At 48.1% G+C, this 27,762-nt stretch overlaps 1 protein-coding gene across 1 annotated transcript in view; it reads left to right on the top strand.

Annotated features, from left to right (window-relative positions):
• The window catches only part of CENPI (centromere protein I), a 368,972-nt gene that overhangs the window by 258,256 nt on the left and 82,954 nt on the right, over nucleotides 1–27,762 (top strand). The window contains exon 16 of the mRNA XM_078688407.1: nucleotides 10,269–10,401. Coding sequence (XP_078544533.1) covers nucleotides 10,269–10,401 — 133 coding nt within the window. The remainder of the gene's footprint in view (nucleotides 1–10,268; nucleotides 10,402–27,762) is intronic.

Here is a 27,762-nt window from a genome sequence, read left to right as displayed (position 1 = left end):
TAAACGAGTGTGCAGTTCTGAAACACAACATAGCTACCGGTAAGACTAAAGAAAGACCACGTCCGCCTAGACAAGAGCAAGTTTCACAGACTTCTCAGCCACAGAATGCACAACAGACAGTTACTGTACCGCAGCCCATCGCTGCAACACAGCATGTTACACAGCAGATGTACCAGTATGCTCAGTCAGAATATCCAGAGTATCAACCGTATTCATGAAACAGCCTAGAGAGGGAGGTAGGCTTGCCTCTCATCGAGATACCTGTAGATCAAGAAGGTCCCTATGTTCACAGTCAAGTATTAGGGAAAGACAGAAAGTTTCTGATTGATACAGGGGCAAGTAGGACCACCATCAGCCACGCCGAAGTTCCAGGGGCTCCGCTCTCAGGCTCTAGAAATGTTTCCCTTGGATTTTCAGGAAAGCCTATTGTAAATGAAATATCAAAGCCAGTTACCCTAGAAGTAGGTCCACTGTCCCGCACTACTGATCTGTTACTTACTAAGTCATGTCCAGAAAATCTATTAGGCATTAAAACACTGAAAGAATTAGGTGCAGTTATATGCTGTTCCCCAGAGGGAATACGATTGTTCCTACGTGACTTCAAGGGTCACTATGTATTACGAGATTTTGATCCGAGATTGTCCAATGTCCCGCAGCATCTATGGGCACAAGGTCCAACTGATGTTGGTTGTATGCAAATCACACCCCATCGTGTGACTCTCAAGCCAGGTGTAGTGTTACCACGAATCAGACAGTACAGATTGCCACCTGAGGCTGTAGCAGCCTTATCCAAAATTATTGACGAGCTCATCGCTCAAGGAGTAGTTGTAGAAACTGACTCCAATGTATGTAATTCTCCGATCATTCCTGTCATGAAACGTACTGATCCAAATGCACCTCCAGTATATCGATTAGTGATTGACCTTCGAGAACTTAATAAATGCATTATTCCCCAGTACCCAGTTGTCCCAGATATCTCTTCCCTATTGACAGCCATTGATTCCGAAGCCTCATTTTTTACAGTCATAGACCTCAAGAACGCGTTTTTCAGTGTCCCCATTCATCCAGACAGCCAGTTTCTTTTCGGATTTTGTTTAAATGGAAGGAGCTATATGTTCACACGCGCTCCTCAAGGTTTCACAGAAAGTCCTAGTATTTACAGTCAAGCACTCAAGAGACAACTAGACAACATTCACATGCCAACTGACACTGCCCTGCTCCAGTATGTCGATGATCTACTGATCACAGCCCGTTCTGAACGTGCTTGCGAGCGAGCCTCAATTACAGTCTTGTATTTCCTAGCCGAGATGGGACACAAGGTGTCCCCTTCTAAGCTTCAATTCTGTGTCCAGCAAGTGATCTACTTAGGCCACTTGCTGTCCAAGTGGGGTAGGCAGTTGACACCAGATCGTATCCAGTTAATAGCGAGTCTTCCTCAGCCCAAGACCCAGAAGGAGGTACGTGCTTTTATTGGCCTTACTTCTTATTGCAGACAATGGATTCCTCAGTATGCATTTCTAGCTAAACCACTGATACAGTTAACGACACAGGAGGCAGCCGTATCGACTGTTCTCCCTTGGACATCTGAACATACACTTAGTTTCAATGAGTTAAAGAAAGCCTTATGCCAAGCTCCAGTTCTAGCTACACCGAACTACAGTAAGCCTTTTACACTTTTCGTCACAGAACGGGAAGGTACAGCATTATCTGTTCTCACACAAGATCAAGCAGGACAATACAAGCCCTGTGCTTATTTTTCGAGCACATTAGATCCTGTAGCCCAGGCTCTGCCTGCGTGCCTCAAGTCAGTTGCAGCCACAGCACTAGCTATCAGACAAAGTGATTCCATAGTGTTAGGACACTCCCTGACAGTACAAGTTCCACACTCCGTGGAAGTTCTTTTGAACCGAACACAAACTCAGCACTTGACGATTGCACGTTTAACAGGTTATGAATTGACACTGTTCCAGCCACACATAGAAATCAGACGCTGCAACGTTCTAAATCCTGCTACACTGTTACCGTCAGTTAATTTGAATCCTGCCACACACGACTGTGTGGAAGTAGTTAACATCATGACAAAGCCAAGACAAGATCTGACAGATATTCCATTACCAGATCCCGACCTGACACTTTATGTGGATGGTTCATGCATGAGAACTAGTACAGGAGAACTAGTAGCCGCGTATGCAGTGACTACTGACACTGAAGTTATTGAAACACACCGTATTGACACCCTGTCTGCTCAAGCAGCAGAGCTAGTTGCTCTGACTCAAGCCTGCATACACGCTAAGAACCTGAAAGTTAATGTTTACACAGATTCACGCTACGCATTTGGAGTTGTACACGACTTTGGAGTGCTCTGGCAGGAGAGAGGTTTCATGACTTCTCATGGAACCAAGATTCAGCATGGTCTCCTTATTCAAGCTCTGTTAGATGCAATACACTTACCGACATCCATTGCTATCATGAAGTGCAAAGCACATACGAAAGTTACTGACACTATTTCTCAAGGTAATGATCTAGCAGATCGCACAGCCAAGCTTACAGCTCAGACACCAGACATTCCAGTTAATAAGACACCGACACACACTCCAGATCCGACTACATGTATGACAGTTAAAGACCCTACTCAAGATGTCATAGATATCCAGTTACATGCTACTCCTGATGAAATCAAGAAATGGTCCGAACAAGGAGGGGTCCAGACAGATCAAGGATGGTTGACGAAGGGTAGAGCCACATGGTTTCTCCCCGACTCTATGGTTCAAGTCATTATCAATACCGCACATAGTCCAGCACATTTAGGAGAAAAAGCTATGTTAGACAGTATCCAGAACATTTGGTTCAACAAGCATTTGCGAGCTGCAGCCAAGCAGAAAGTCCGTACCTGTATGATATGTTGCCAGTTTAATCCAGGTAAAAGTGTCCCGGTGGAACAAGGGGGATTCCAGCCCCCTGACCACCCTTTTGAAGTCCTCCAGATGGATTACATTCAGATGGAGCGTTGTCGAGGTTTCAAGTATGTCCTTGTAGTTGTATGCGCTTTGTCCAGGTGGACGGAGGCATATCCAGTTCCAGATTACACAGCCACGACTACTGCCAAGCAGTTGGTTCGTGAGTTCTTCCCCCGTTATGGACTCCCTAGAGTCGTATATTCTGATAACGGCCAGCCATTCTCATCTGAGTTGATGAAACATGTGTCCCTGTTGTTAGGGTACCAGTGAAGTTCCATTGTGTACGCCATCCTGAAGCAGCCGGTCTCGTAGAGAGACATAATCAGACCCTAAAAATTCGAATTGCAAAAGTTTGTCAAGAGAAAGGTGTGGACTGGCTAATAGCTCTGCCAGTTGCCCTGTTCTATATGCGCATGGTCGCACATTCCAGATCAGATCTGTCTCCGTATGAGGTCGTTTTCGGCCGCCCCCCTAACATGTGGGGTACTCCTAGACCTCGAAGTATTACCGATGTTTCAAGTAATATGCTGACAGATTACCTAGCTTCCTTGATGTCTGCCCTCAACTCTTGTCGTTCACAGGTTGCCGCCGCATTTCCAGACAATACCGAGGTGGCACCGCATGAAATCGTTCCCGGATCCATGGTCCTAGTGCGAAATTTCGATCGTTCAAGTCCACTGGAGCCTCGCTGGAAGGAGCCCCGACAGGTCCTCCTGGCCACCCGTACAGCCGTGAAGTTGGAGGGACGCAAAGGCTGGGTGCATCTTTCGCATATCAAAAAGTTTTATGGATTGAAGCCCGTTTCAAAGAACATTTCCGAGGATTTAAAGGACTGCCAAAGTACTATTCTTAAGGACTGTCCGGCAAAAGACAATGATACTGCACCCTCCCTGTTAGAGACAACTCCGCAACAGGAGTATAAGAAAAAGCTAAGGTCTAGTAAAATAAGTCAGCCAGTTTGATTGTCTAAGTCCTCCCCTAGGTGAAACGGTTAGACCGGTTTCTGACATGTATAAAATAGACCCCCATAGTGAGAGAGTTAGTCAAAACTCAATCCGATGTATCGTTTTTCTAAGTTTCATATTATTTCTCAGCATTATGATTTCCTGCACCAGTTATGCATTTTACTTGTATTTTCCAGTTTCTCATGTAAATAAGTCTTCTAATGTTACAGTAGAGCACACGTTTAGTGATCTGCCTCCTCATGAACTCTCTTACCGCCTCGCTATGCGTAACAATTCTTTTATCCGCATGTTACATTATTCACACCAGACCAGCAATGCCACTAATTGTTGGGTGTGTGGTCGACTTCCCCCTTTCCAGACACCGAAGGGAGTTCTGCCACTCTTTCCTTATCCATTTTCACATAATGGTTCGTGTGGAGCATGGTCCACGTTAACGTCATCCTCAACAGATATGTCTTTTCTTAACAGTACATGTTTTCCAGACAAGCAAGGTCTTCCCCACAGAACAGGGTTAGATCTAGAAAACGAAGTTTACAATTTAGGTAATTATTCTTCGAATTTCATGGTCCTGAATGTTCAGTCTGATTCCACTCCAGACTTACCTGCTATTTCAGTACTACCAGTCAAAGGCGAATTATGTGTCCGAAATAATGGTTCCGTACATGTAGGACATAGTGATTGTACTACTATTATCAAATATAGTGACAGTGGGAAATCTATTTTCAAAGCTTCACGTCATTCTTATTTTATTTGTGGTCAGACCGCATATGTTCGTCTGCCCCTCGATTGGGAGGGAACCTGTTACATTGCCTTCCTACTGCCACCAGTTTTCCTAGCCCCATCTGATTATCATAGAAACACACATCTAGTACACATTAGACATAGAAGGGAGTCCCCAATTGTCGATTATACTGAAACTGCTCTAGAACAGTATACAGATTTCAATAGAGGTTTCTTCTTCTTTATAGGACCTATCCAGAATAGTAAGCTAATTCGTAGGTTAACCAGAACCCTTGAAGCAGTAGTTAATGAGACTGCCTCTGCCCTAGGTAATTTGACTGAAGAGCAATCTGCTATGAGATTTGTCGTTTTACAGAATCGTCTCGTCCTTGACGTCCTATTGGCCGATAGGGGCGGGGCCTGTAGAGTCATCGGATCTAGTTGCTGCATTTTCATTCCAAATAACGCGCCGTCTGTTTATTCAGCTATAACCAGACTCCATAAAATTGCCCATCTGTTACACCAAGACCCAGGCACCTGGACATGGTCCGGTTGGTTCTGGAATATAATTTCCGCTTGGGGATGGAAAGTCTTGTCCTTTCTAGGTATTACAGTAGCAATCATATTCAGTTGCTGCCTCTGTATACAATGTGGCCCTGCGATTTGCGGCATTTGTGCTACCTCTTGTATTCCTAGTCCCAAGTCCCGTTCTAAAACCCGTTCCCAGAAAATTTGAGACGAGCAAATGATACTGTATGAAATGATAGATGGTATCATGAATATTGATGTTTCCTGATGGAAACGTAGTGACAAGGAGGGAATGTGGAAAAGTAAATTTTGCCATGTTCTGTGTCCCTACGCGTCCTCCATCATATGTTATCTGTGCATGATTAATATGCATATGTATTCCCTATGTTCGATTAATGACGCAATTACAGTTGTGTCCATCTCTAGTATGCCAGTTTCCAGTTCTCGTGAATACTACGAATATCAGGCCTATTTAAAGTTACGTTGCCACGTTTCTCAGTGTGCACGTTATTCCATTGTAAAGTCCCCGTTTCTAGGCCTCAAAAGGGCCCGGACACCAGATTCAGCTCCTGTCTCCTGAACCCTCGCTGAGGAGCGATACAGCCCCCACCTGTATCCCTGACCCTTCACTTACTTCCTGCCTCACAGTGCCCGGTTCAGCCTGGCTCTGCCTCTGAGTCTGCCAAGAGTATGTTATGATTCCAGTTATCAGTTCAGTCCTCCTTCTCTGCATTCTCAAAGCTACTGAATCGCATCAATAGTTACCGTCATAGTCTAGCCTTTACGTCTCCATGTAAGAGAAATACTGCATTTAATGGTCATTTAATATTCTTCATCACGCACTACATATAGAATAATGCATGCTCCAGTCTTAGAGTCTGTTCGCCTTTACCCCGATAACTTTTGGATTCTATCAACATGTTCTCTAAACATCAGATACTAGATACTGTTTAGGTACATGTCACCCTGACTCTCCAGACTTCAGTCTCTGCTCCTAGCACAGAGTTCGTAGCCCCCAGCTTCTTCTAGTAACACGTCATTGCCAGTTTGCGCGCACCACTAGGTTAGAGGTCCCGGCTCCTTAGGTAGCCCCCTCCATGTTTCCGCCCCATTCATGACATATTCTGTTACGTTTGCATCACATGTCTATGTATACGCCTCTTGCTACACCTACTTTCACCCTTATCTTTCGCGACTACTACGCGTCACACCCTTTGCTCCACCCACTGCTCCGCCTATCGTATGTATTGTAATGCAACTGTTTTAGTATATATGATCGTGTATTGTTATTAAATGTTAGCGCGCTCAACCCAGATCCAGCCCCGGCAGCTGCCGGGCCCTGCCATCCTATTCCTGTGCAGGTTGTCCTGTTCCTGTCCTTTATGCTGTAATAAACCTGTAAACTCCTACTACCTCGAATCTTGACTCTTATTTATTGAGCTATCTGTTAATTGCTATGCCTAGTCAAACCTAGATCCGGTATTATTTATTTATATACCACAAGGAGGCGGAAAGTAATCCTCTTATTTACGGGGAGCCAGTGGAGGTTTTTCAGGTGACCAGAGATGTGTTCTTTACGCGGTATGTCTAGTATGAGCCTGGCTGAAGCGTTCTGGATGCGTTGGAGTTTTTTCTGGAGTTTTGCGGTGGTACCGGCGTATAGGGTGTTTCCGTAGTCCAGGCGGCTCGTGACCAGTGCGTGGGTGACCGTTTTTCTAGTTTCGGTGGGGATCCAGCTAAATGTTTTTTTCAGCATGCGAAGAATGTTGAAGCAAGATGATGAAACGGCGTTGACTTGTCTGGTCATCGAGAGTGAGGAGTCCAGGATGACGCCCAGGTTCCGTGCGTGGTCCGTCGGGATGGGTGCTTTTTCAAGGGCCTCTGGCCACCAAGAGTCATCCCAGGCGGAGGGGGAGGTGCCTAAGATGAGGACTTCCGTTTTGTCCGAGTTCAGTTTCAGACGGCTGTGTCTCATCCACTCGGCTACTTCTTTCATTCCTTCGTGTAAGTTGGCCGTGGCGATGTTAGGGTCCTTGGTGAGTGAGAGGATCAGTTGAGTGTCGTCAGCGTAGGAGATGATGTTGAGATTGTGTTGGCGAGCGATGGCCGCAAGGGGCTCATGTATACGTTGAAGAGGGTGGGGCTGAGTGACGATCCTTGTGGCACGCCGCAGATGACTTCAGAGGCCTCTGACTTGAATGGTGGGAGGCGGACTCTCTGGGTTCTTCCGGAGAGGAACGAGGTGATCCATTCCAGAGCTCTTCCTTGGATTCCGACGTTTTTGAGGCGTTGTAGAAGGGTGCTATGACAGACTGTGTCGAAGGCAGCGGAGAGGTCGAGGAGGATGAGGGCGACCGTGTCTCCATTGTCCAGTAGAGTTCGAATGTCGTCTGTTGCTGCGATAAGTGCGGTCTCAGTGCTGTGTTTGGCTCGGAAGCCGGACTGTGATGAGTCGAGGGATTTGTTGGTTTCGAGGAAGGTGGCGAGCTGGTTGTTGACAGCTTTCTCGAATACTTTGGCCGGGAATGGAAGAAGCGAGATGGGGCGGTAGTTTTTGAGTTCGGTGGGGTCAGCTGTGGGTTTCTTCAGAAGGGCGCTGAGTTCTGCGTGTTTCCAGCTTTCCGGGAAGGTGGCGGAGTTGAGGGAGCAGTTGATGACATCTCGGAGGTGTGGTGCTATGATGGAGTCTGCTTTGTTGAAGATGTGGTGAGGGCATGGGTCAGTTGGGGATCCTGAGTGGATGGAGTTCATCAGGCGGATGGTGTCCTCAGTGGAGATTGGGTTCCAGTCGTTAAGGATGTTCAAGGGGGGTGAAGGTCCTGTAGAAGGTTGGGTGGGTTGGTCTCCGGGTCGGTTATCGAAGCTGTTGTGGATGTCTGCGATTTTGTTGTGGAAGAAGGAAGCTAGGGAGTCGCAGAGGGCTTGGGAGGGGGTGATGTCGTTGGAGTTGGCTGATGGGTTGGTAAATTCTTTGACGATGTTGAATAATTCTTTGCTGTTGTGGGCGTTGTTATCTAGTCGGTGTTTGAATTCGGCTTTCTTGGCAGACCGGATTAGTTGGTGGTGGATGCGGGTGGCGTTTTTGAAGGCGTCTCTGGTGCTGGTGTTTGGGTCTTTTTTCCAGACCTTCTCGAGGGAGCGACAGAGTTTCTTCGATTTCTTAAGATCATCGTTGAACCAGGAGGCGTTTTTGCTGCCTAGTTTGATTTGACGTTTTTTCAACGGTGCTAGGATGTCGGCGCTGTTGGATAGCCATTGGGTGAGGTTAATGGCTGCTTGGTCGGGGTTTGAGGAGTGGGCGTGGGGGTTTAGAAGAAGCGATGAGGAGATCTGGTCGATGGTGATTTTGTTCCAGTTTCTTCGCAGGGTGGGTTGAGGATGGTTGTGGATTGTGGTCTTATTGTAGATAAAGTGAACGCAGCTGTGGTCCGTCCAATGAAGAGCTGTGGTGTGACTGAATGAGACATGTTTGCTGGAGGTGAAGATAGGGTCTAGTGTGTGACCTGCAATGTGGGTGGGGGTAGTGACAAGTTGTTTGAGTCCGAGGTTGGCGAGATTGTCCAGAAGGGTGGTGGCGCTACTGTCATTGCTCTTTTCCAGATGAAAATTGAGGTCTCCCAAAAGAATGTAGTCCTCGGAGGGGAGGGCGTGTGGGGTGATAAAGTCAGTGATGTCGTCACTGAATTGTGCACGGGGTCCTGGAGGCCGGTAGAGGAGGGTGCCTCTGAGTGTGGTCTTGGGGTCGGTGTGGATCTGGAAGTGGAGGTGTTCGGCGCTGGCAAGGTTGACGTCTGAGCTGGTTGAGATGCGGATGGAGTTCTTATGGACGATAGCAATGCCTCCTCCTGTTTGCTTGATGCGGTCCTTACGGATGATCTTGTATCCTTCCGGGATGGCAATGGTGATGTCTGGGGCTGAGGAGGCATTCATCCATGTTTCTGTTAGGAAGGCGACGTCCGGTGAGATGGTGTCTAGTAGATTCCATAGGTCGGTGGCGTGTCTGTGGACCGAGCGGGTGTTGAGCAGGATGCATTTTAGGTGGTTGGTGTCAGGTCTCTGTTTGGTGTTGGTGGATGAGGAGTTGGTTTTGGTGCCGTCGAACTTGCAGGAGTTGCAAGAGAAGGGTCCATGGGTCAATGGAAGGGAACAATGATCTTCCTGGAACAGATGGATGCACCCTCTGCTTGAGACATACATTGGCAACCTATAGAACTCTTTTATTCGAGCACCTTGAAAAGGTGTTCTAATGAAGAAGACATGCCATCCACATTAATATGAGAATTCATGCAGCCTAAATATGTGCAAAGTAATGACTAAATAAAACATTACATTTTTATGAATATGTGAAATATGGCAGGCCTGAGACCTGTTTAATGGGCTACTTAAGTGGATAAGTGTGGCTCAATGGTTAGAGCGGCAGACCCTGATGCAGAGGTCTCGCCCGGGACCAGGGTTCAATTCCCGCTTCGGCGGGTCTTGGGCTCAATTTCCTCCGACCTGATAATTCTCGCCTCGGTGCCTATTCTAATCATGGGTCCCACTCTGCAACTCTGGGCAATAGCTTGCTTAATCTCCACAACGGCCCCATCAGCGCTAGGATGCCTGGCTGCACCTTGGGGGTGCCCAGGACTGGGCGCCTCACAGGGAAAAAGCCAGGAAGGGTTCCACAGCGGTATGCGTACAAGCGCCGGAGAGACCCCATGTGGGGTGATTCGGGCCCTATACAAGTACTACAACATTTACATTTACATAGGTCGAAGGTCACACAAGTCTTAGTGTGCATACACTCAACAATACCTCTGCTTTCAGTTAACTTGTATGAACTTAATTGGGATAAGTATGAGAGTAGATTTACCCAGCTGAATGATCCAAGTAGTGTTTTTAATTGTTTCCAGCTGGTCTATTTAAAAAAACCAATTTGAAATAATAAAAACTGGAGGTCTGCTTCAAGTCCTTGGTATACATTTTGTGTTCATGTGATTAGACTTGAAATTATATTAAACAATCATTTTTTATCCCAGTGAAATTTAGGAAACTAAACCAAAACGATCTCAATATGAACAATTTCATGAATGTTCTCTTCTATCTCACTTTGTAGGTATGATACCTTATCTGGATTAGTGACTGCTGTGGCTGAACTTATCCGCTTTGTGGGGCGAATTTCAACCTTTGCTCTTCATATGGAATACAATACTCTTCTTTTGCACTTTATTCTGGATTTTTATGAGACTGTGAGTATCTGCTTGTTCTACACTCTCCAACAAAGATTTTTTTTTTTTTTAGTAATGTTCTCTGGAATGAAACGCACTACAAAACAATCACTATGGAGCCTTCCAGTGTAAATTTATATCTGACTGTTCTTACATATTTTTTACTCCACTTTCTTTTGCCATTGTGATTCCATACCATGTATACTAAGTGTAGCCATTTCCTATGGTGCTACAGGTAATAGTGATTGGCCATCCATTCTGAGATTTGATTAAATTCCTTTACACCGACCCTGTTGCCAGAGTCTGCATTGGTCAGTCCCGCTCAGATGCTTGGGCATTGGGTCGCAGTACAGACACGGGTGCCTGCTCGCCCCACTCCAGTGCACCCTGGCGCTAGAGCCATTGGCAATGAGAGCCCAACAGCAATGCCGGCCTTCCAGTATGCCATTAGAAAACTTACATCATGCTAGTGGCCGACGGTCATGGTCTCTTGCTAAAGAGGCTACATAGCCCTCGCCTGACAATCCGTAACATACTCAGTTTCCTGCTCTAGTGACTTCCCCAAAACACCGGGGAACACTCCCTGCGCCAATCTCACCTGCAGTCGCTGCCTGCGAAAGATAAAAATGGACATTGAAAGAGTGAAAACACCCGGACCAGAGCCTCCAAGAAGACCTAAAATTGTGGTGAGATCGGCAGTAATTAGCCCAGACTACGATCCGGGGGATGGAACGGTTTCACCGAGGAACGACAGTCGCTGGGCGTAATTGCATCATCCCCCTGGAGTCCCTTACAGACTTACCCGGATTGCCTGGAGCTGAGGACTGAGAACGACAAGGAGTAGCTGCGACTGAACCCTGCTGAGGAGTGCTCCCACACGGCGTGGCAGACCGTATCGAGGCCCCGGATTCTGAGGCCTCCTGGTGGGCCCTTGAGACGCACAAGACAACACCCTCTCGTTGGGAGAGCCCAAGGTGAGGTGGTGCCTGTTGGGGCTGCCAGGGGAGGAGGAACGTGTGGTACGGTTGATGTCTCCCTAATGGTGCGGAGGTATAGCCCACTCGAGTCCCCGGCCGAGCAGCCCTCCTTCTGGGACTACTGGGCGACCGCTCCCTCGTCACCAACCCCGGGGAAGACTGCAGCACTCACACCCTCACCTGTAGCGAGACGGCCTCCAGGCCTGCTTTCACCAGGCGCCCCGAACCACACCGCACATATAGCTGGGTCAGGTGCCAGAGACCCAGCACACAGGAAGCCTTTACAATACACGCCGCCAACCGGCGCGCTCACGGGCGCAGGCCGCGTCAACTGGCGGCATGGCCTCTGGGGGGGGGCGAGACCACTGATTCATTAAGAGGCGCTGCTTGGGAGGACAAATCTGGGTGTCCTGTGGCCTTCCATCTACCCCTCAGTGAGCCGCTACTCCGATTACTACAAGACAGAACTGGAGCCCGCTTGGCCCTTGGGGGTCCTGGTGCTTATGCAAGAGATCTCCTGGCTGGGCTGTGGAGGGAGGGCTGGACATTGTCAAACTAGCCCGCCAGACTATAGACCTCACTTTCTCCCGACCACTAGGAGCCACCTGGAAAACAGACAGGCCGGCTGTGGACAGCCCTATCCTCCGCGCAGGCGGCGGCCATTACAGGTGTGCTCCCCTCAACGGCGGCGTCATTAGCCTCAGCTATACTGCTAATGGCTAACCGAGGCTCAAAGACTCCAGTTAAGAAACAACTAGCAAAGTTTGCCTGGACTAAGCAAGGGGCAGACAACGACATGGCGTCTGGCAATGATCACAGGCCCTAGCGGGAGTGCGGTCGTCCTTGGAAACACGTATTGACTCAGTGAACATCGAAGTTACCCTCATAAGAGCTGGCTTGAAGAAAACTTACTCTAGAGTTAACACCTGGCGTGCGACGCCGATTTTCCCCCCCCCCGGTGCTGGACATTCCAGAACAGGGTGTGGTCGTGACGGAACCATTCCGTCATCAGCACAGCTCAACCGTGACTGATGACGGAATGGTTCCGTCACAAGCATCGAAGGGGTTAAAGAAATCAAGACTACTAGGGCGGCCCTAGTGTCCGACACCTCTAGCCTTCAGGACCAAGTCGCTCAACTACAAAGCCAACAAAAACGAATGGAAGAGCTCCTGGATGTCTACGAAGGAAGGGCTAGAAGGAATAACGTACGCATTCTCCGCGTGCCGGAGCGAATGGAGGGGCCAGCAGTGGACCTCTTTGTGGAAGACCTTATCCTCAACAAACTTCAACCTAAACGGCTATCAAGCTATTTCTCCATTGAGCGTGCTCACAGGGACCAGGGGGACGCCCCAAACCTGGAGCTCCTCCAAGCACCATAATCGCTCGAGTGTTTAATTTTCGGGACAGGGATGTTATCGTACAGACCGCTAGAGCCGGACCTCCGGTGAAATTCTATAACTCAAATGTCACATTCTTCCTGGACTTTACGGTTAAAGTTCAAGCACAACGACTGAGCTTTACAGCAGTTAAATAAGCACTCCGTGACAAAAACATGAAGTACTCCATGCTGTTCCCGGCCAAACTGCAGGTTGAGTACGACTGCAAAACTTGGTTTTTACTTTCCCAGAGGAGGCCTGGGACTGGGTGGAGGGGTAGCATCGAGTTGGGAAACCATCGGATGGAGGACAGAGGTGGCCCAGGCAATGGCCAGAGGGCCCCCCTCACCCGATGCCGGTGGGGGGCTTCCAGAGGGGGACCAGGATGATGTGAGTGGATTCGGATCATGTGACCGCAGTTTTGGTGGTTGGCTCTACACTTATTGGATGGACCACCAACATTGCCCAGGTAACGATTTTCTCAGCTCATACAGACTATTTAAACACACAAGTAGGTAGATCACTGGTCAACACGGCCACAAAACAATGCATGATGCTGGTGGGTGGGTTGATATAGTGCAGCTCCCGCCATCACTCCGGCCACGCCCCATTTCACGCCCTTCAACTCACTGTCTCTGCCACCGTCACCGCCGCAGGGCTCCGCGGTTGTTTCCTCCAATCACTAGCCTTGGCAAATTCTAAAGATATTAAATTGTCAATCCTAACCTGGAATGTTAATTGATTAAGCAGCAAAATTAAGAGGGGGATTGTCTTACAATATCTCAAGCGTCATTCGTCAGACCTGGTCTTGCTGCAAGAAACTCACCTTGTGGGCAATAGCTGCAAAGGTCTCCACAGGTGGGGATACAAACTGATGGCCCATGCCGCGTTCACTTCTGGTTCTAGAGGCGCGGGTATTCTTGTCTGCAAAAATCTAGCCCTGACGCCTACCCGTGTCCGGGCTGACCCCCAGGAACAATTTGGTGCCCTCGAGGTGACCTGGGAGGGCAAGCGACTGAACTTTATTTCAGCCTATCTCCCGCCGGCACCAAGTAAAACAGTGCTACAAGACCTAGGCAGGGTAATTATTGACCCCCCCTCCCCTCCCCTCCCTGTGAACTCTTATTCTAGCTGGAGACTTCAATATGACAATAAACGATACACTAGACAGGCGCCCCCCAAAACCATCCGCCAGGTGTAATACCTCATTGGCAGATTTCGCCCAGGCCTTGGGACTCACAGATGTATGGAGATCGCTAAATCCTACTTCGCTCACTATTCCAATGCTCACAATAGCATGTCCCGCATTGACTATTTCTTTACGTTCTCCACAGACATTGTGCATTTCTGACATCCCCAGGGACTACCGCAGGGCATCTCCTATCATTCTCCTCTAGGGGTTGAACTCCCTTTCTACCAGCACTCAACCCGAGGCCCCATAATTATTAACCCATGGCTCCTCACGATTCTCCATATCAAGGCAGACCTTCTAGAATAAACGGAATACTACTTTAGGAAAAATATCGGATCCGTAGACTCAGCAAACCCTATTTGGAAGGCCTATAAGGCAGTAATTAAGGTTCGCGCCCTAGCTTTGAAAATCGGGTCCTTAAACACAGCTGACTCAGATGGAGAGCGATCTTCTCCTGCTTGAGACGGCACATAACGCCTCTCCCACTGAAGCCACAGCCAGTAACCTCGGAAACATGCAGTCTGAATATAAATCCCCGAGGAAAAAAAGCGCAAGCCCGGATTCTACAGACACGCCATAGTCTTCGAACTTGGTGAACGGGCCGGTAAGATGCTAGCATGGCTAGAAAGGCGAGACCAGGAGGCGAGATGGGTTCCTGAACTCCTACTAGACCATGGAATGCGGGTGACAGATCCTCAAGATGTAGCGGAGAAATTTGCTGATCACCTGGAGACTGTGTATACCTCTAGAACTACCTACTCGTCCGCTCTTGGAGGAAATGAATCTACCTACGTTATCCGATGATGACAGAGATGCCCTAGATGCAGGTATAACTGCAGACAAAGTCTGCAAAGCTGTCTTTGCTACCGATTCCGGGAAAGCAATGGGGCCCAACGGGATTCCCATTGAATTCCTTAAAGGGGTGGCCCTTAAAGTAGCCCCTTATCTAGAAAACATGTATGAAGAAATTAGAGAGAAGGGCATTCTTCCCTTAGACCAACGATTGGCCTCCATAGTAGTTATTTGCAAACCAGAATAAACCAGCGGCGTATCGTGGTTCGTACAGACCTATCTCTTAGAACAGTTCAGAGGCCAAAGTGTTGGCAAAACTTCTGGCATCCCGGCTCATAACGGTACTCCCATCCCTGGTTCATGCCGACTAATCGGGATTTATACCAGGGCGGAACACTGCCATCAATATTCGCCGTGTCCATAATGTCCTGGGTAGGCAGCCCTATCTGCAAGAAGATGCGGTAATCCTGTCCTTAGACGCCACTATGGTGTTCGACTCAATAGAGTGGCCCTATCTATTTGAGGTCTTTGGCCCACGCCTTTGACAATGGGTGGCTTTGTTCTATACAGACTTGTTGGGCCAAGTTAGGGGGGAATAAGCACACTTCCCGTACATTTGCCCTGCAAAGAGGAATGAGGCATGGTTGTCCCCTGTCCCCCTTATTATTTGCGTTGACCCTCGACCCACTAGCCCATTGGATACGACGAGATGTGTATCAGAGGACTGAAATGGAGCGAAGACGTAGAAGATAAAATATCACTCTATACAGATGATATCCTTATATATCTAGCGTCCCCTCGGACCTCCATTAACCGTTTACTTAACGTTTTCACTAACTTTGGCAAATATGCAGGATACACGATCAACTGGTCCAAATCTGTACTCTATGTACTACACGGCCCCCCACCTCGTTTGCCCTGAGGGTACACGACATAACTAGCTACATCAGGATTTCAATATCTGGGTGTTTTTCATTACCCCGATCCCACAGTGTTCTATGAACGTAATCTTCTGAGCTTCCTTAAACGGCTACAGGAAGATGTCAAACATTGGAGGTCGCTGCCCCTGTCCCTCTTAGGTAGGGTGGCTCTTTTTAAAATGCTAGCTTTGCCCCGATTTTTATACGCACTCCAAAACGGCCCATTTGTCGTTGCTGACAACTATTTTACCACCATAGAGGGGGAACTTTGTATCTTTCTGTGGGATGGGAGGGCACCCTGTATTGCCCTACAGAAGCTTACTAAGGGGTGGTATGACTGAGGTATTGCCCTTCCGGACCTACGCCTCTACTACTGGGCCTCACATTTAGTAGCAGTTAACTACTGGATCGATGGGTCCCCGATTAACCCGGCATTCCACCTAGAAAAGTACTGGACGGGAGGGACGGACGGGAGGGATATTTGGGGGCCCTCTACAGTAAGGCTCGTAAGGGCCGATACCTGGGACCTATGTCACAAACAGTAGATATATGGCATAAGGCCAACAAACTTCTGGGTTGGCTTCCAAGCAGGGTTTGATAGATGGGACACCATTGGGATCTCTAACATAGGAGGCTTGGTCAACAAAGGGACAATCCTCACCTTCAAGGAGTTACAAATAAAACGCGCTCTTGCGCAAGGAGAGGTCTTCCGATACTTGCAGGTCCGACAGGTCATCCTCACAAACATCCGTGATCTCCCCTCCCTGCCGGACACTTCCCCCCCTAGAAGACCGATTACTCACTGAACCACTCTTGACCACAGCAATCTCCTGCACTTATTGTAAACTCTGCAATAACCTACCGGACTTCTTTCAGGCCCTTCGGGACCGATGGCAAGAGACCTGGGGTTAATGGAAGATGAGGTCTGGCAGACAGCACTAATGTTCCCTAGGGAGACGGCTATACACCACCGCTTCCGCCTTATACAACTAAAAATATTCCATAGGTCCTAAATCTCAGGAGTACTCCTGGCCAGGATAGGCAGCCGAAGTGACGCTCTATGCCTCAGGGGATGCGGCCACGACAGTACCTTCTACCATATCCTGTGGGACTGTCCCCTCATACGCCCTCTATGGGATAAAACTACAAAGAAAATGATTGACCCACTAGGTAAACCCATCGAGTTTACACCGCAAATGGGGATTTTAAATATATGGGACCCTACTGACTTGACAGAGGTGGAACAACAATGGGTTGCACTAGGATACTTATTGGTGAAAAGGATCATAGAGATACGTTGGGGATCCAATCGACTGCCACTAATAAGAGGGTGGGGCTGAGATGGACAGTTGTATGATAGCGGAGAAGGACGTTTACAAACAGAGGCTACCCTAAAAAGTGGGATAAAAAATAGAGGTTGGAATGCCTACAGAGGGGAAATTTGTAGCTCTCCTACAGTAGATATGGCAATGCCACAGACAGACCGTGGGGACCCCTTACATCCTTAGTAACTGTAGTAACAATAGACAAAATGATGTACTGTATAACATTTGATTCACAATGTAATGGTGATTCTGTGCTTTGTTTAATAAAATATTAATTAAAAAAAAAAAAAGAAAACTTACATCATACTATATCATTATATGCAAATGATGCACTATTTTAGATCTTATCACCTCCGATTGCAATGCCAATGCTCCTGCATCTCCTGGAGGAATTTGGAGACGTATCAGGACCCGAGTAAACCAGCCCAAATCTCTGATATTTCCTCTGCCTCTTTGGTTGGGACTCCGGTCGAACACCTCCCTCTCCCTAACTCCCCTATTTCCCTGGGCCTGCGCTGGCAATTAGTATTGTTTAGAAACCTAGGAATACAGGCAGCCCATATTGAGCACAATTATGGCTTGATATGGGCAGAGTGCTTGACTCTCTCAAAAATTTGGTAGTCTTTTGGAGCACACTACCCCTGTCCCTGACGAGTAGATTGGCCATCTCTAAGATGGTACTCCTGCCAACATGTTTGTACATGCTCCAATCCCAGCACAAATGTTTTGTCAGCTGGAGTCTCTCCTTATCTCGCTCTGATGGGTTAGTGGGCTTAGTAGAATGGCACTGGCCACATTGACTTGGCCTTATGCAGCGGGTGGATTGAAGTTCCCACTTTTGAACCTCTATTATTATGGCACTTAATTGCAACACACAGTTAGATGGCCTGACTCAGACCCTATTTGGGAGATGGTTCTCTTGGCAGAAATGGTGGACGCTGGTTGTCTTCCAGGGCTGTTAATGGTGGGAGCGGGGACACCAAGAGATATTACGTGATTTTAAAACCACTCTGACAGCTGGCGCTCAATATGTCGTTCCAGGCATTGAGAGAGGAGGGATGTGAACTATGGGGTGACTTGTACCAAGATGAGTCTTTCATTTCATTTGAAAATGCCTGCAAAGAGTTTGGTCTAGGTCATGGGCAGTTTTTACAACATGTAGGCTTAGCAGAAAAATATAGGCACACCTGGCTGTGCTATCCAGCAGCTCCGCCGCCTACTCAAACCCTTAAGATAATGCTAAAATATGGTGCAAAAAACACATTTCAAGAATAACAGAGCAAATTAAAATGATGATAGTTGTGCTTCCTTACTGCTATTGTCCCTGGGCTCCTAAAATGTACCTTTTCACCAGCCGTAGAATGTCAGTACTCACCAGTTGAGGGAGAGAGGGGTGAGGAAACAGAATGACCCCTGTTAAATTATAGCCTGGTTTTTGAGATCTCGGCCAGCTAGGCAATTCAGCTAAGAAACACTGCACTAACCAATAAGCAGCTCACAATTTTTTTTGCATTGGCAGATTTGTTCTTTGACGTGCAGTCTCTAAGTGGGAGACATTTCTGGCTCTGAGATTGTGATTGAAAAAAATGGGACATTCAGTTTGGCCTACGTGATCCAACTGTTGTCAGTTACCACTGGCGGAAACACCAAAGATTTTGATTATCCTCCTGCTTTAGAAAGACTCCTTGACAATATAGACTCCTTAGACGTGATTGTTTAACATTCAAACTAGGAAGAATGTCCTGCCTCTGTCGGCTCCGACTACTGATGATGGAACCAGATTAGAAACAGTTCATGTGTCAGGGGGTGGGAAGGAATACTAAAAAAGATGGAACACATCAGGATAACTAAGAATAATTCAGATTATCCCTTAAACAAGACTGACCCACCACTGTGTTGATTGGGCTACCATATTGGAATGATGTGATATGAGGCCTGTGTCATGTCTACTGCTAACTGGTATGGAATCAATTGTTTTATTGATTATATTTCATTGGATCGCAATGATGTTGCTAATGACTAAATCTGTGATTAGACATGGAGTTTAGGTTATGAGCCTACCTTGACTCATGTTAGACTTCTGCAAAACAATTACATAGCCAAAGCATGGCAATTAAGGCTCGAAATGCATGATTACTCATCTGATACAACTAGTACGGGCGGAGGGTGTATACATTCAGTACTACTATATGTTCAGTATTTATCCATAGAGCCAGCATGTCCTCATAAATATCTTGAATGTCTGCAAATGGTTAACATGGACTAATTTACCCCCCAGTGCCGCCCACACGCCTACCAGAACTAGTGTTTCACCTCACTTTCTCTTTTTATTGACGGACAGTGCTGATAAAAAGGTTGTCCTAGGTCTCGCCGATTTCAAGTTTTATCAATATTTTGATAATTTGAGCCATAATTGGCTGCTTTGAAAGTTTACTTTTGCCTCTCTCCATATTCTCTTAGATCCATTTCCTCATTCTTACTATAACCTCACAGTCCAACTGATTTCCTACCTCTTGCACTCCCCCTTTCGAGGAATGATTAGCAAGGGGAGCAGGTGGATAGTTACGTGCACAGTTAAATTAAAAAGTGTCTCAGCACACTTCCCTCTATACAGATTAAACAAGAACACCTCTTGACACATCGGATTAAGATAGTATCTGGATTCACCTGCTTCTTTAGCATTCTATACATCTCTGACCAAACACTACACCTTTAGAATCTAAATTTTTGACATATCTTATACTTCCAACATTTTCCAATGATCTAAGATGCCAATTCGAGGCAGTCGTAGATAAGGTTGATGTCAAAAGCCATAAGTAAAAATTTAATAAAGGCTGATCCCTTTTATTAAGTATGGTATTTAAAGTTGCGGTAAATAGCACAGGGTAATCCTGACCTTAAAGCAGTGAAGATCTATTGCACTACCTGCAGGTCAATATCCTTCATAACATACATAGGAGAATGCTTGCAAAAGTGCTGGCAAACTGGTTCAAAACAGTGCTACCAAACCTAGTGCACCCCTTGCAAGTAGGTTTTGTATCTAAAAGCTCCTCCAATAAGTACTTGGAGATGCTCTTACACATTCTGTTACAAGTGCAAGAGGATCTTTGATAAACTAGTTGTTTTCCTGAACGTCAGAGGCTGACTTTGATTGCATGAATCAGGATAACCTGTTTAGGATGTTGGAAAGCTGGAACTAGTAGTGGATTTTATCCAGAAAACTGGTTATAATGAAGCTTGCACTGCTGCCGCCTGTGCTGTACTTGCTCTGTGTGTGAGGGAAGCTTGCACTGCTGCCGCCTGTGCTGTACCTGCTCTGTGTGTGAGGGAAGCTTGCACTGCTGCCGCCTGTGCTCTACCTGCTCAGTGTGTGAGGGAAGCTTGCATTGCTGATGCCTGTGCTGTACCTGCTCTGTGTGTGAGGGAAGCTTGCACTGCTGCTGCCTGTGCTGTACCTGCTCTGTGTGTGAGGGAAGCTTGCACTGCTGCTGCCTGAGATGTACCTGCTCCGTGTGTGAGGGAAGCTTGCACTGCTGATGCCTGTGCTGTACCTGCTCTGTGTGTGAGGGAAGCTTGCACTGCTGCTGCCTGTGCTGTACCTGCTCTGTGTGAGGGAAGCTTGCACTGCTGCTGCCTGTGCTGTACCTGTTCTATGTGTGAGGGAAGCTTGCACTGCTGCTGCCTGTGTTGTACCTGTTCTATGTGTGTTGGAAGCTTGCACTGCTGCTGCCTGTGTTGTACCTGCTCTGTGTGTGAGGGAAGCTTGCACTGCTGCTGCCTGTGCTGTACCTGTTCAGTGTGTGAGGGAAGCTTGCACTGCTGCCGCCTGTGCTGTACATGCTCTGTGTGAGGGAAGCTTGCACTGCTGCCACCTGTGCTGTATCTGCTCTGTGTGTGAGGGAAGCTTGCACTGCTGCCGCCTGTGCTGTCCCTGCTCTGTGTGTGAGGGAAGCTTGCACTGCTGCCGCCTGTGCTGTCCCTGCTCTGTGTGTGAGGGAAGCTTGCACTGCTGCCGCCTGTGCTGTACCTGTTCCGTGTGTGAGGGAAGCTTGCACTGCTGCCGCCTGTGCTGTACTTGCTCTGTGTGTGCGGGAAGCTTGCACTGCTGCTGCCTGTGCTGTCCCTGCTCTGTGTGTGAGGGAAGCTTGCACTGCTGCGGCCTGTGCTGTACCTGTTCCGTGTGTGAGGGAAGCTTGCACTGCTGCCGCCTGTGCTGTACTTGCTCTGTGTGAGGGAAGCTTGCACTGCTGCTGCCTGTGCTCTACCTGCTCTGTGTGTGAGGGAAGCTTGCACTGCTGCCGCCTGTGCTGTACCTGCTCTGTGTGTGAGGGAAGCTTGCACTGCTGCCGCCTGTGCTGTCCCTGCTCTGTGTGTGAGGGAAGCTTGCACTGCTGCCGCCTGTGCTGTCCCTGCTCTGTGTGTGAGGGAAGCTTGCACTGCTGCTGCCTGTGCTGTACCTGTTCTATGTGTGAGGGAAGCTTGCACTGCTGCCGCCTGTGCTGTACCTGCTCTGTGTGTGAGGGAAGCTTGCACTGCTGCCGCCTGTGCTGTACCTGCTCTGTGTGTGGCATTGCCAATAGGTCTCGCTTGTGGGACCTTATAAGTATTTAGTTTTGCAGCACTATATGATGAGTGGCGTTGCGTGTGTGAGTGGCGTTGCGTGTGTGAGTGGCGTTGCGTGTGTGAGTGGCGTTGCGTGTGTGAGTGAGTGGCGTTGCGTGTGTGAGTGAGTGGCGTTGCGTGTGCGAGTGGGGTTGCGTGGCGTGTGTGAGTGGCGTTGCGTGGCGTGTGTGAGTGGCGTTGCGTCGATGAGTGGGGTTGCGTGGATGAGTGGGGTTGCGTGGCGTTGCATGTGTGAGTGGGGTTGCGTTGCGTGTGTGTGGCGTTGTGTGTGAGTGGCGTTGCGTGTGTGAGTGGCGTTGCGTGTGTGAGTGGCGTTGCGTGTGTGAGTGGCGTTGCGTGTGTGAGTGGCGTTGCGTGGATGAGTGGGGTTGCGTGGATGAGTGGGGTTGCGTGGATGAGTGGGGTTGCGTGGATGAGTGGGGTTGCGTGGATGAGTGGGGTTGCGTGTGTGAGTGGCGTTGCGTGTGTGAGTGAGTGGCGTTGCGTGTGTGAGTGAGTGGCGTTAAGTGATCTGGGCAGCAGTCAAAGTGCATAAATAAAAGTAAGTGAACTCTGATCCTGGGGGATTTTGGTAGATGTTTACGTACAGACAACAACGCACATACCTTAAATGGAAAATATAAATGCAACTTACCTTTATCTGTCGGGGGAAAAAAAATGGGTAGGAAAACTAGTTTGGTTAATGCAATCACTTTAGGCCCCTGCATGCTACAAGCGGGGACGCATTTTTAGTTTGAAGAATGTGATAGGCTGAAGGAGGAGGGGGTGCGAGGGATGAGAGAACATGGCCTGGGGGAAGCTGGCTGGGGAGGGGGGAGGAGAAATGCAAGGAAGTTAGGGGAGGAGAAGCCGAGAAGCCGCAGAGCGCACGCTGGGCGAAGCCCTTTGATGTGCTGTGCGGCAAATGGAGGGAGGCTGATGCGCGTTCATCTTTGAACACGTGGTTCACATGAACTGAAAGAAAACGCCGGCTGAAAGCCCTTTGGTTTGATGAGGATTTTGCCGACTTGAATTCTCGTTCCTCAATGCGCTTGCGCGCATTTAAGGTCACGAGACCTAAAAAGGGGGGGGGATAAAGGACAGCCTTGTTTAGTACCTCGAAAAATTGAAATATGAGGACTGTTTACCTTTAACATAAATAGAAGTGGAAGGCTGAGAGTATAGAAGATTAATGTATCTAAGAATGTGGGAGCTAAAACCATGCCGTTACAAAGCGCCAAACATAAAATCTCAATTAACGCGGTCAAATGCTTTTTTAGCGTCTGTTATAGCTGCATAGGGTATGTCGCATTTAGAGGCCATATGGATGATGTTCGGGAGTTATCTGAAATAAAACGACCTTTCACAAATCCTGATATATGAATGTCTATTAAAGCTAGAACGACCTGCTTGGGATGGGTATGCTCAGACGTGAGACCCATGCTCTCCACACCACTGGAGTCCAGCTATCCAGGCTGATGACGGCTGATAGCCAGAAACCAGTCCTTGGATGCTTGATTCCGGTCCAGGAAAGACATGGCTTGGCAGTTCGGGCTGGACTGTTCCCATGAGGCACAGGGTCAAGGCTGATTTGCATATGACCATGTCTGACCTGGGGTGGTGTGGAGTGCAAAAAAACGATGGATTTAGGCCCAGATCTCTGTACTGGGGTGAATGTATGACAATGTTCTGCATTCTGTCCATCACCTGTTGTTTTTGCCTTTGTCGCCCTGAGTGGGATGGGTATGCTCAGACGTGAGTCCCATGCTCTCCACACCACTGGAGTCAAGCTATCCAGGCTGATGACGGCTGATAGCCAGAAACCGGTCCTTGGATGCTTTATTCCGGTCCAGAAAAGACATGGCTTGGCAGTTCGGACTGGACTGTTCCCATGAGGCACAGGGTCAAGGCTGATTTGCATATGACCATGTCTGACCTGGGGTGGTGTGGAGTGCAAAAAAACGATGGATTTAGGCCCAGATCTCTGTACTGGGGTGAATGTATGACAATGTTCTGCATTCTGTCCATCACCTGTTGTTTTTGCCTTTGTCGCCCCGAGTGGGATGGGTATGCTCAGACGTGAGTCCCATGCTCTCCACACCACTGGAGTCAAGCTATCCAGGCTGATGACGGCTGATAGCCAGAAACCGGTCCTTGGATGCTTTATTCCGGTCCAGAAAAGACATGGCTTGGCAGTTCGGACTGGACTGTTCCCATGAGGCACAGGGTCAAGGCTGATTTGCATATGGCCAAGTCTGACCTGGGGTGGTGTGGAGTGCAAATAAAGATGGATTTAGGCCCAGATCTCTGTACTGGGGTGAATGTATGACAATGTTCTGCATTCTGTTCATCGCCTGTTGTTTTTGCTTCTGTGACTAGTTGGCACAGGTGCTATGGATGGTCTCCGATGAGCCAGATGCAGTTCATATACAAGCCATGTTCGATAGCCGGAATGTGGCAAAACAGCCATCACGTGTCGGTTAGATAACACTGATTCTATTAACAAAGCAATGGGCTCCAGGGTGGCTTTTAGGTGCCATGCTTGGTTGTGTTCCACAAGCTCTTCAGGGATGTCCAAACAAGCTTCATGGACCTCCCCTTCCATGGGTCCTGTCTGTTCGCTGAAATGGCAGTGTGGCGCTGGAGTGCTTTAAAGATAGTCGGTTTATGGCTCGCTGCTTGAGGTTGACCATTGCCCCTCGCCAACCACATTTTCTTTTGTGGCTATGGTAGGGGACTACAGTCTCTTCAATTCCAACCATGCCTGCAAGGCCAGCAGCCTTCCCTGCCTTTTCATGGCCCTTTCAGCAGTTCCCACAGACCTCACGGACACCATGGTCAATGTGCTGCACAGTCCTCCGCCACTCTTGCTGCCGTCCCCACCAAATTTCTTTAGCTGACCCTGCCCAGCACATCGCTACCCGGTAGGTGTAGGACTCTGCACTTTTCACCGGAATAGTGCACTATCAACTCGGACTAGTGGGTGTTGCGGATTGTTCAGCGATGTTACGCCCTTCCATCCAGTGAAACCTGCCTTCCATGCCGCCATCTGTACAGCGGCTGTCGGATGGCCACCTATTCTTGTTACGACAGGAAGTGCAGGGTCTCTTGGGTAAGGAAGCCATTAAGAGGGTTCCAACACAGAAGTCTGCCGTGCCTGCTACTGCTTCTACTTTCTGTTGTCTAAAAAGGACAGAAGCCTTGCCCCTATTCTAGACCTGCGCACTGCAATGCTTTCCTGAGAAAAGCAGGATCAAGATGCTAACTCTTTCCCAGGTCCTGTCTGAGCTAGATCCTGGAAACTGAATAGTAACGTTGCGATGGCAGGATGCTTATTTTCATGGCCCTGTCTTGCAGGCCTACAGACTTTACCTGTGGTTCAGGAAGGACCACGAGCATTTCTAGTACACTGTGTCCCCCTTTGGCCTCACCAGTGCCCCTGTGGTATTCACAAAAGTGATTGCATTGGTTGGGGTGCCGCAGCGTGGAGGTCTCTGGGTGTACTTTGACTCGTGAACTATTTTAGCCAAAACTACTGTGAACTGCGGGCTCTGGTGGAGTGACGTGGGGCCCTTACCTGTATCTTGGATTTGTAGAGAGACGCTGGAACACCGAGACGGTCTCCAAGTCCCAGGAATCTTTGCCTGACAACACCTGGGCCGGGAACAAGCAACGCCCTTTGAGGTTCCTCCCATATAAACCTTTCACATCCCCCGCGGCGTGGGAGCGCCCCGGGAGAAGCCTGGGACAAGGGCGTGACCATTTGTGACCGTTAGAGGTCGGGTCGGGCCACCCCCTTTGGGTTCGTGAATTGCTGTTCCTGTAGTCTGCTCCTCGTATACGGGAAAATGAGTATAATCTTCAAGTACTCTTCACTGTGTAATTCATAGAGCTGTATTTTGTCAGCGTTTGTCGACAGCACATAACATTAACCCCTGTATACATAGTGATAAAGAATGGGGAAGAAAAATCCTGCGTTATCTGTCCCTGCCAAAAAACAAAAAGCCGTCCTAAATCCTCCCCTACCCAGTCTGACAGCTATTGATCGTATGCTGCAGAAAACCATCGGGGTGGTGGCTAACGCCATTGAAAATACAGAACGCCGCTTCTCGCTCCCTGCTGGCTCTTCCTCCTTTGCCATTTACCAATATATCGACGTTCACTATTAACTCCCAGGACTCGATATTGGTACCATCATTTGTTGCTCTTCCAGGGGTCCACCATACTTCAACAACTCAGGACATTGCCCCTACAATGGCTAACGCATCCCCCGAGCTTACGCCCTTACCACCAAGATTATCCTTGACCCCGACTATTTTTCTAAATGAGGCCGATCCCGACCCACCCCTTCAGGCAGAGGATTCTAGAGCCAATGGGTCCTGTGACACGCCCTTAAGTCCAATCTCGGTTTCTGCCTCGTCGCAGAGTGTAAAGAATGACACCCCACGGGTAACAACTAGAGAGCAGAAAGCTAGGCATAAGTCAAAACACACTCATAAGGAAGGCCTAACTTTAAAAAATGTTAAGGGGAATTTAGCTGCGAATAAGCAAAAGAAAGTTGCTGCTAAACATAATGTAACAAGAGGGAAATATGTTAGTAACATCGTACCCGACACTGTATCCACCTCAAACAATGATAGGGGTTCTCATGTCTCAATCACAGAAAATCCAGTCATTCTCCCACTTTTTACCTTACACAATGAGAGACTACTGGATAAAATTGAAATCCTTATGAAATCCATAATGGCACCACTCCTGGAAAGGGTAAAGCGCATAGGGGAAAAAATAGATAATCTGGAGCGAGTAATGAAAAACAGCCCCACTACCCCAGGGCAACTAACTGACAGAGCACACAAACTCTACGGACCCACAACCGCCCTCAAGAGCCCAAAACACTGGTTCTAATAACACTATCCAGCTATCACCTGACCGTAGGCCCCTAGTTGCTCAAACAATTAGGAACACTGAAAACACGGGTAGACTTTCAAGGAGGGCTCCGAGGGCGGCTGAACTCAAGGATATGGAAATAGGGGAGGGTGCCCTTCGTAAGGCCACAGGATCTCCGGGTCAGGCGAATAACAACCTCTGCGCAGCCAAGGATTTTTCCCTGCCTGCTAAACCAAAGAGGTCATTTCCACACATTGACCTACCCCCACAATCAGTACCATATACCGTAGTGCTAGCTGATGTTCCGGAGCTGCCCCAAGAAAAATCAGAAACTTATCCTGAGCTAAGAAATCAAGCTGCACACTGGCTAAACAAGAATAGGCCCCTTCCGTTTGACACATCCGGGGAAATACTATTTGCGAGAAGGTTAAGCTGGCTGGGCCACAGAAGAAAGGATCTTTTTGGGGACTGTATTGTCATTAATTTTAGGGACAGGCGGGTGGTCCAACATATATGTAATTGGCCTGCTCAGTTTGGTGGGAGTGAAATCAGTACCAGGGATTAGAGTTTTTTCTACCCCCAATCCCCCTCTTCACCGATAACCATGCGTTACAGGGGATCAGCAAACGCAGAACTGATGGAAGGGACTAGAATTAGATACAATATTCCAACTTTTAATTATTTTGATAAGCTCTCCGAACTGGAAAGGGTGGATTGACTTCACTCGGAGGGTCTGTCTTTTAATATCATGACTAGCGTATCTACCCCTTGTGTACACCAAGATAATTCGGACCAAGATGGTGCTGTAAATGAAGAAGTTCCCCCTAATATCACTCAGGCCAGCCATCATAAGGAAAGTATGGGAATGGACCCCGAACTTGTAATAAACAAGGACGACCCATCCCTGAAAATACTATTCTGGAACGTTGCTGGTCTCCGTGCAAAGGTTGTGAATGACATCTGGCTGGATTTCATTCACAACCTTAGCATTCTATGTTTACAGGAAACTTATTTCTCTCCTGCACTACCTTCTATCTCTGGTAGAGCAAAAAGAGGACTCACTATCTTTGTATCTAATATCCTTCAATTCATAAGCATAGTTCCTATTAGATTGGACTTAAATTTCCAAATACTTATTCTCCATCAGAATAACACTAATGCCCTGGTTATTGTGAATTTTTAGAACCACCTCCCTGTGGACGATTTAATAAAAGCTATAAAGGAAATATATTCCTGCGTCCAGGACCTATCCAATAAGGTACATAAGGAGTTGGCCATAATATGGGGTGGGGACTTCAATCAAACTCTTT

The sequence above is a fragment of the Lissotriton helveticus genome, chromosome 4_1, assembly GCF_964261635.1.
Source record: "Lissotriton helveticus chromosome 4_1, aLisHel1.1, whole genome shotgun sequence".
Lineage (NCBI taxonomy): Eukaryota > Metazoa > Chordata > Amphibia > Caudata > Salamandridae > Lissotriton > Lissotriton helveticus.
The sequence above is the reverse complement of the archived record's forward strand: the minus strand, read 5'-3'. Positions and strand labels throughout refer to the sequence as shown.